Here is a 9,995-nt window from a genome sequence, read left to right as displayed (position 1 = left end):
TTGTGTGAATAAATTAAAAAAAAAAAAACTTCAAGCCAGGATAGACGGACAGTCGACACAACGGCTCAAGCACTCACTACACCTTCGCACCTCAACTTCCTCAACTGGGAACAGCCGCAACCAAAGTGCCCCCCGGAGCCTGAGCTCATCAGGGATTCCGGACCCGCCGGGATGCAGACTCCGCCCCACCAGAAGCGGGAGGTGCGCATGCGCCGGGCGGGAGCCGCCCCCCCCCCCAGGGGCGCGTCCTGTTTCCTACGGTCCCGAGTCTCCAAGGCGCCAGCCCCGCCCACCGCACCTGCGCATCACGTGACCCACGCCGCTGGCCGGACACCTGAGGGCGGATCCCGCGAGCCCGGGGCTCGGAGGTGAAAGAGCTGCGTCCACGGGCTGGTGTAGCTCCAGCGGGGGCGGGTGGGGAGCGCGCCTGGCCTTAGCCCGCGGGGCGCCCCGGCTCGCGGTGGCCGAATCCTGTTTTTCGAAGTTGGCTTTAAGCGCGCGGCAGGGACCTTGACAGATCGGGAGCGAGGCACGGTTGTGAGACCTTAGCCCGGGAGCTGGGGGGCAGCAGTGGGAGGGTGGGGGCTCCTGGAGTCGCGTGGAAACCTCATCTGGGCCCCCCCGGGCCCGGCGCCCCGGAAGGCCCAGCTTCCAGCCGGCCCGGAGTAGCGCGAGGCGTTGGGAACTTCCCTCGGGCAGCTCAGGCAGTGGAGGCTCGGCGGACCCTGAGTTGGCAGCCTGGGCCCTGCGTGCGGGGGAGTAAGTCACGGGCTTTCTGGGGGCGGCGCGGGGCGGGGGTTCTTGGCATTTTTCGGGTTTGCTTTGGATTGCATGGAGATGCTTGTGTTAACACTGGCGAGTTGGCCAGGGTTCGAAGGCTTGACAGCTGGGGGCTGAATGGGCGGCCACACCCTAAGGCAGGTAGGGATAGACTTCAGAGAGCTTTTCAAAACTGTTCAGCAGATTGGAACTGTCTGAGGCGACTGTACGGCCTCCAATCGTGAAGGGAGCTGAGTGCCACATTAGTGTGCAAGCTAAGGTTTGGAAAATTACCTGTGTGCATTTGCACAGTTGGGATTTGGGAGTTCTCCAGAAAGCACCACCTGATCTTGTTTTCAGTGCAATAACACAGGTGGTAAACTACCAGGATTTTTTCGTGGTTTTGTTTTAATGACTTGGAGTTTGCTTGGAAAAAAAAAAAAAGAGGTTGAACTTTTGGGATAAAATGGCAATGGGAAAAGGCATGCACCATCCTGTTGTTTACAGAGATTTCTGTAAAGATTGAAACAAGAAGTACAAATTTTACAGCCCCAGGTTATAACTATTCCTTCAGGGCTGATGATTGCCTCTTTCTATGCCATTTTTCCACTATTGTATTTTAAAAAATATCTAACTTTATTTTTGATTTTCTAATTGTATCCTGTTAAGTTCATATATAATATTTAAAGGCTAGAATTTAATGGCATTTTGAAAAAAAAAAAAACGTAACAATACTTATTTGTGGGCAGTAGATGCCTGACACTGTTTTACATGCTGTGGTTACAGAAATGATTAACATGGACAAGATCTCTACATCATTGGAGTTTACAAAGTTTGTTATTTGGGAGACAAATAGCATACATCCGATGCTGATAGTTAGAATTAAAATACGTGTGCTAGCTTGAGGGTGGCTACTTTAGATTAAGGAGGGCTTTCTGAAGAGTGACACTAAAATTGAGATCTGTATGAGAAAGAGGATCCCACAAGCAGAGAAGAGAATTTCAGCATAAGAAAACCCCATTATGAATAGCTAAAAGACCAGAAACCATTGACCAGGGAGGCTGGGAAGAAAGGAAGAAGAGGGAAAATGGCAGAAGTTGAGCTTGCAAAAGTAGGCAGGCAAGAGCCAGACCATACAGGGTTTTGTAAGCCATGGTAAGGAATGTTTGTTCCCAGTGTACTCTAGCCTCATTTTTTGCCACTCTTTCAGTTTGGTTTCCTTCTATTAATTTTATGTTGATTCTCCACCTCAAATATTTTATATCATTTTATGGTTTATCATACAAAAGGACAAACCATTAATATGATATTCAACATTGCCAGTTAAATTTTGAATGAAACTTCTTGTTTTTATGAGGTAACCCCGCCGTTGGATCTTAAAGGCAGAACAATAGCCTTAGCTCCATCCTGTGGAAGAAGCAGCAATTTGTTAAAATAGTGGAAAATCTTTTTGGTTGGGATTATCAGATCTGGCATGAAGCTGTATTAAAAAATAACTAGTTAAGGGAAAGGCTTCAGTAAATAATCCAAAGTTTTGGTTGGTCAGTGTCAAATCAGTTTGAAGTTAATTGACCAGGTTCTTTTTCAGGATAGGGAACTTTATTGGTGACTGTGATCATCATCAGGTATTATGTCTCATATTTATTTGTCTTTATCCTTATCCCTGTATAATAGATTGTCCCTTACAAATACGAATTTAGGACCTTTAATTGAGCAAATTCTTAAATTGATTTTCACCCTTTTAAGGGGCTCGTGTTGTTTTTCTTTGGTTATTAGGATGAAGTAACCTTTATTTAAAAATTGCAGGGTATTTTACTTCATATAAAGAACATGGTAAAACTGATTCATACGATAGCGGATCATGGTGATGATGTCAACTGCTGTGCCTTCTCCTCTTCCCTCTTGGCAACTTGCTCCTTGGACAAAACAGTTCGTCTGTACTCTCTAAGTGACTTTAGTGAACTGCCGCACTCTCCATTGAAATTTCACACCTATACTGTCCACTGGTGCTGTTTCTCCCCTTCAGGACATATTTTGGCTTCATGTTCAACAGATGGTACCACAGTTCTGTGGAATCCTCAAAATGGACAGATGTTGGCAGTGATGGAACAGCCCAGTGGCAGCCCCGTGAGGGTTTGCCGGTTTTCCCCAGACTCCACTTGTTTGGTATCAGGGGCAGCTGATGGAACTGTTGTTTTGTGGAATGCACAGTCATACAAGTTATATAGGTATGAATATTTAAATGTTTTTTTCCATTTTTAATCCTACTAAGAGGTTTGTTGGAAAATTACAAAGCAGAATATTTTGATGACGTTAAGAAGCAATCACAGGGAAAAGTCTTTTGATCTCTCTTCTGAAGGTCAGAAAAACAGACATTTAATGTAATTCTTGTAGATTTTCTTAACAGCGTTTTAAATTTCCAGTCTTTTGCAAAATAAAGGTTAACTTTGTTAGATTTTAATGGATTTTTACTGTAGGAGTCAGGCAAAGAAAAATCTTTTGAGTAAGATCCATTATTTTTAGGTTTTATTTTTGTCATTTGTGGCTCAGGTGTTCTCAGTAATTAAGTAATGGTAGGTCAGTGTTACTTAAGGAAGAGCTACTTACTGCTCCGGAGTCTTGCTGGGTGAATGAACAACAGAGCCCCAAAGAAAAAAACCTTGTGATTAGTGTGGTGGTGTTACCATTTCTAAAAAGAATTATGCTAAAAACTCCTTTTTGATTCAAAAAAATCAATTAATTTATACTAGTATTGTTCTCTGGCAACTTACCAACATGAAAACCATGTACTATTATGAATTTATATTGTGGTAAGATATATAGTTACAAAATTTACCTTCAAAATTATCTAAGTGTACAGTATAGTGACATTGAGTACATTAAAACTCATAAAACTTAAATGTTACCAATTAAAATAGCCTAATGTATCTTCTCCTCCCCGCAACATTTAGAGCACAACTACCAGCTGGGGTAAACAACTGTTGCTCATTTGGGTTTAGATCATTGGGTTGAAGAAGGTGCTAAGTTTTAAATGGTGTTACACAGTTTAAAGAAAAAGCACAAAATGAAATGTCTAAGTTATTTTATATGAGTGAAATATATATGTCAGTAAGAAATCTTTACTTTCACTTCTAGGTGGTGAATTTCCCACTATTGTGACTTCCTTAATTAAGTAATTAACATTATAAAATGAGACCTCGATATAGGTTTAAATGCTGGATGGGACAGTGCAGTAATTGTTGGATTTTTACCAGTTTAGTTTCTCCTAGTTGAGAAAATATATTATCAGCACAGTGCCTCCTTGCTTCCCAAAATAATTTTAACTTGATAATAACTTTTTCCACAACATTTTCCTTTTTTAAGGAATTTATATTTGAAGATGAAATATCTAACTGCTGTTTCTAAATGATTTTAAGACATATTTTCAATAAAAAGTCTAATCTTTTAAAAAAATATTAGTAGATTTTGTTGGTTGTCATTGCTTTATTTTAGTTCTGTAGGTTTTAATGTGTTTAATACTGACTTGCTGTATGGAAAAATATGATGTGTGGTGTAGCCTTATAGTTTAGAATTCAACACACTAGTTAAGATAGCCTTTAAATCTCATTTCTAGAAAGCATATCTCTGCCTATGATCTAAAAATGATAGTTCTATACCCATCAGTTACTCTTAAGTCCTATAAAGCCATTTGTATACTTTTTTATTGTATCAGGTTGCTATTAGAGATTGTAATATAAAGTAAAAGATGTTCTGAAATGAAAACCTTTTTTTTTTTTTTTTTTTTGCTTTTATCTCAGATGTGGTAGTGTTAAGGATGGTTCCTTGGTGGCCTGTGCATTTTCCCCTGATGGAAACTTCTTTGTCACTGGCTCCTCATGTGGAGATTTAACAGTGTGGGATGATAAAATGAGATGTCTGCATAGTGAAAAAGGACATGATCTTGGAATCACCTGCTGCGATATATCTTCACGGCCTGTTTCTGGTTAGTTATTTTACTTTTTGAAGTACTACTCAGTCCTATTTGTAATTTGTATATGATATTTAGTTCTTTCATTTATTTCCATTTGGTTATTAAAATTAGGAGCCCTTCTAATTCATTCTTTTTAAGGAATCATCCTCTATCTCTTTTGATCAAAATTAAATCACAAAAAAACAGGGGAAATTAGTGTTTTTTACTATATAGATAACTCAGTACAGTAGATCTGGATTCCTTGAATATGGTAATTTAGGTAATTTAACTTAAATTGTTTTACTGTGATTTTTAAAAATACTGTGATTTTAAAATACATTGTATTTTAAATAGATTGTTCAAATAGAAGTGTGAATTAAGGTTTAAAGACACTGTATTTTCTATTTACTATTTAGTCTTCCAATAGCTAAATTTGTAAGCTATTTAAAAACACAATTTTTAGAAAAAGAACTAAAACTCCTGAATATAGATCATTGTTTTGTTTTGTTTTGTTTTGTTTTGTTTTTGGTGGGACCCTCACTGGTGGCAGGGAAACGAACCAGCGCTGCAGAGGCTGCGGGCAGCCTCTCAGCCCAGAGCTCAACCGCTGTGCCACCAGGGGAGGCCACTAGATCATTGTTTTTTTTTTTAAGATTTATTTATTTATTTATACAAGCACTGGTTACAGTCAGAAGTGTGGGAGGGTGAGAGAATTCACCAGAGCCAGAGCGGGGAGCAGAGCAGGCAGAAGGACCAAAGTACACTGCTGAGGGGAGCAGCGGGCTGGCAGGAGAGGTCTGCGTGCCATGTGGGACCCTCACCAGGTGGCCGGGGATCGAACTGGCGCTGCAGAGGCTGCGGGCAGCTTCGCAACCTAGTGCTCAACCGCTGCGCCACTGGGGAGGCCCTAGATCATTGTTTTTAAATAGATTCAGTAAATTGGGACGTTTCCTTCGTCTGTGCTAGGGTGGGGGTTCTGATTTTGCCCCATTAGTCTTGTTGCCCTGTAGCATTATAATGTGGGATATAGATGGAGACTGAAAAATTTCTAGTAAGTGAAATTTTAATAATACATCTTATATATTTGAATGTATTTTAATGAGGTATATAAATGTTATTTAAAATATTTTAAGAGTGTTTTTTTATTATGTTTTGGCACTGAATCTTCTGAAATCTGGTGTATAAATTGTCATATCTCAATTCAGACTAACCACATTGCAGGCATTCAAAAGGCACATGTAAAATAATCACTGTCTTAATTGGACAGCTCAGGTGGAGGCAGTCTAGGTAGGATGGTGTTGGCACACATCTGTTTCAAACCTATCAATTGCTTGTTAAAATAAGAACAAGGGAAAATAAAATACCAAGTCCAAAACAAATGTCTATAAACCATGTTTTTGTTTCCCTGCCACAATCCAAACCACACCTGCGCTTGTGCATTTTCTTGCTACAGTGGCCTCCTTTCATTCCTTGAATGTTTGTAAGATTTATCCAAGGATTTTACATGTGGACCCTTTACCTGGTTCACTAGTAGTCATCCTTTAGATTTCAGATAAGCCTTTCCTGCTCTTAACCCTTGCACTTGTTCTAAAGCATTTTGATGAAATCTTTTTTGCATATTTTCTTTTATAGTACTTAGCTAAGAATCAGTTTTTAAATTATATATTAATGTGGATTTACATATTTGTTTTTATATTACATGTAAATTATATATTCATTTGCTTAATAATGTTTTTCCTATTAGATTTTAAAATCTTATTAGGTTAGGGCCTGGGTATGCTTTATTCAAGGAGAATGGTACATAGTCCTTGAAATGCAAATTGATGAATAATAATTCCTTTAGTGATCTGCTGAATTTTTTTAAAAGATTTATTTATTTATGCATACAAGAGCTGGGGCACAGGCCAGAGGTGAGGGGGGTGAGAGGATTCACCAGAGACAGAGTAGGGAAAAGAACAGGCAGATTGACTGAAATACACTGCTGAGGGGAGCAAGGGGTGAGAGAGGAGAGGGCTGCTGAGCCATACGGGTTTCTTCCTGGCTGGCCGGGGATTGAACTTGTGCTACAGAGGCTGTGGATTGCTTCATAGTGTGTTGCTTAACCCCTTGTGCCACCAGGGAGGCCCTTTTTTTAAATTTTTATCATTTAGCAAGTTACTAGATTTCCATTTCATGAACCCATTCTTTTTTTAAAATTTATTTATTTATGCATACAAGAACTATAGAGGTATAGGGGGTAAGAGGTATAGGGGGTGAGAATATTCACCAGAGACAGAGTGGGGAACAAAATAGGCAGATCTACTGAAATACACTGTTGAGGGGAGCAGGGGGAAGACGGGAGAGGTTTGCTGCGCCATGTGACAGTTAGCTCCCTTGCCTGGATGGAACTCATGACGCAGTGGCTGGTGATAGCTTGATAGCGCTGAGACTTTAATCCCTATGCCACCAGGGAGGCCCTCATGAACCCATTCTTAAACTCCCTACTTAATTTAAAGTTGATAATTTTACCCTTTCATTGTTTTGTAATTTTATTCAAAGACCAGCCTAAAATAACCATTTCTTCCATTTCTTTTTTAAAAGATTATTTATGCATTCAAGAGCTGGGGTACAGGACAGAGGTGCTGGAGGTGAAAGGATTCACCAGAGATAGAGTGGGGAACAGAACAGGCAGACTGAGTGAAATACACTGCTGAGGGGAGAAGAGGGTGAGGTGGGAGAGATCTGCTGTGCCATGTGGGTGACTCAGCTGCAGAGGCTGTGGATAGCTTCATAGTGCTATGCTTAACCCCTTGCTCCACTAGGGAGGCCCCATTTCTTTCATTTCTGTGGTACCTTCTCCAAATCTTACATGTATTCAGTGAGTCTCTGATGAATTACATAAATGTGTAGAGATTTAGATTTCTATCTTGATTATAAATCTGAAAATAGATTTTCAAATAAAATATCATTATTATGTTAATATTAAACCTAAAGACATCCTTGTCATATATTTAGAGGGAACTGTAGTTGGTGGAGCCTGGTTCACTAAACCAGGCAGAGAATTCTAGGTGAGATACTAAAATAAATGTAACACTCATCCCTGCCTTGCTTGAGAATACATTTTGGAATTGTATTTCTTTCAATAAAATTTCAGTCTGTATTCCTACTTAGTTTCTTTAATCCAGCTGTTGTTGAAATAGATATTAACCTTATGTGTAATTCCCTGAAACTGATTGATATATCCTTTAAAAGTGTTATAGGGGATTTGTGGGAGTGGCTATATTTTTTTAAAATATAGAATAGGTAATTTTATTTTTGTTATATTTGGTATTAATATCTATAAATGCCATGATATATTAACTCTTCTGTCTTTGTGATATTTTATTGAAATGAGAAAAAATAACCCTGTTTGTGCCACAGAATAAATATCAATTCTGTCCAGTTCTTAAATGATAAAGGGTTTGGATTAGCTTATTATAGTTTAAATATTTTCCTCAAGAAAGGGATATTTCTACATATAATTTAAATATTGAACAGAGGCACATTTTAAGTACATAATTTTTCATTGTCTTAATTGAATATCATGACTTAAAAATTTCAGAATTAACTTCAAAGGATCTAAAAATCCAGAAACAATGAAAACAAATTCTAGTATTTAAAAATTTTCCTTTAATCATTCCTTTAGTCATGTTTTGCTGTCAAAAGATTTAATGATTATCAGAAATTGTATTAGGAATTTCTTTCAACCATTAAAATCTCTGAGAAAGGATGCTCTTTGGCTTAACCTGTGCTACAAAAACATGATTGAAATGTGGATGTCCCATGGCTTTGGAAAAAATCCTTAATTTTTTGTATGTTAATAAAATTTATGTGCTTTCAACAAGATAGCCCATAGAAAAATTTATTTTACATAGGTAGGTGTATAAATTACATGTCATACACTGAAATTTCAAAATTAGAGTGCAATTTCAGTAGGTTTCTTAATTGTGTCTTATTGTATGTAGGTGATAATTTCCTTTGAAACTGCATATGTGATAAGTGTAGCTCATTTAAAATTGATTTGGTTACATCAATATCCACAAATATTTAGGAATGTATCTAGAGGGTATATGATGATATATTGAAATTACATAATTTTATTCTTGCTTTGATAATTTAAACCAGCATAAAAACTAGTGGATTGACACCAAATTTAACTAATTACTTTCTCTAATATTTTCCATCAATTTGGATGGACTCAATTGATGGTTGTTTTGCATTTCTATAATTGTACCCTTTGTGTTAATGAAATCAGATGAAACTTCATTACATGTGAATTACAGACTGAGCTTTTAAGAAATAAATGTATTCTATCTATGGGGATCTCCCTGGTGACCTGGAGTTAAGTCTCAGTGCTATCACCATTGTGACCTGTGTTTAATACCTGGCCAGGAAGCTACGCACACGGCACAGCAGACCTCTCCTGTCTCGCCTGCTGCTCCCCTCAGCAGTGTATATCTGTAGATCTGCCTGTTCTGCTCCCCCTCTCTGGTGAATCCTCTCACCCTGGCACCTCTGGCCTATACCACAGTTCTTCTGTATATTAAAAAAAAAGAAAGAAATGTATTCTACAAAAAATTAACCTGGGGATGACTATGCATTTACATGTTATCATAACTGACATTTCTTCCTAAATTTTTCCATCAACACTAGCCTCATAGACTTAAATTGATTTGGCTGATGCCCTAGGTTTAGTGACTCAGTATTGATTTAGAAGCATTGAGTTTTAATGTTAGTGGAAGGTACATAAAAGGGCATTTTGTTGTAGCAACTTCAGGGGCTAATGTTATAATCCTTTGACGTTTATTGTAAGAAAGAAATTCTTTTACAGACTGTGTGGTGTTAATATTTCTTGTAAATATGATTTAAATGAATAGAATTTACAGAACTCAGTATAAGAAATAGAATATTTTTTGTTTTTATTTTTTTTTAAAGATTTATTTATTTATTCATACAAACACTGGGCACAGTCAGAAACCAGAAGCGTGGGAGGGTGAGAGAATTCACCAGAGCCAGAGCGGGGAGCAGAGCAGGCAGAAGGATCGAAGTACACTGCTGAGGGGAGCAGCGGGCGGCAGGAGAGGTCTGCGCGCCATGTGGGACCCTCCTCTGGTGGCCGGGGAGCAGCCGGGGATCGAACCGGCGGCGTTGCAGAGGCTGCGGGCAGCTTCACAACCCAGCGCTCAACCACTGCGCCACCGGGGAGGCCCTATTTTTTGTTTTTAAAGCTTGTATATTTTTATCAATTCTTTGAATTTTAACAAATTTA

General features: G+C 38.7%; 1 protein-coding gene across 3 annotated transcripts in view; it reads left to right on the top strand.

The window, feature by feature from the left end:
- Positions 1 to 2,589: 2,589 nt before the first annotated feature.
- WDSUB1 (WD repeat, sterile alpha motif and U-box domain containing 1) overlaps positions 2,590 to 9,995 on the top strand; it is a gene marked incomplete at both ends in the record, with an annotated part of 42,557 nt that continues 35,151 nt past the window's right edge. For all 3 annotated transcript variants that reach the window (XM_084235435.1, XM_084235434.1, XM_084235436.1), the window contains 2 exons: positions 2,590 to 2,987; positions 4,557 to 4,741. In XM_084235435.1, coding sequence (XP_084091561.1) covers positions 2,590 to 2,987; positions 4,557 to 4,741 — 583 coding nt within the window. The remainder of the gene's footprint in view (positions 2,988 to 4,556; positions 4,742 to 9,995) is intronic.

Source organism: Talpa europaea (genome assembly GCF_964194135.1).
Source record: "Talpa europaea genome assembly, chromosome: 1".
NCBI classification, from domain to species: Eukaryota; Metazoa; Chordata; class Mammalia; order Eulipotyphla; family Talpidae; genus Talpa; species Talpa europaea.
The sequence above is the reverse complement of the archived record's forward strand: the minus strand, read 5'-3'. Positions and strand labels throughout refer to the sequence as shown.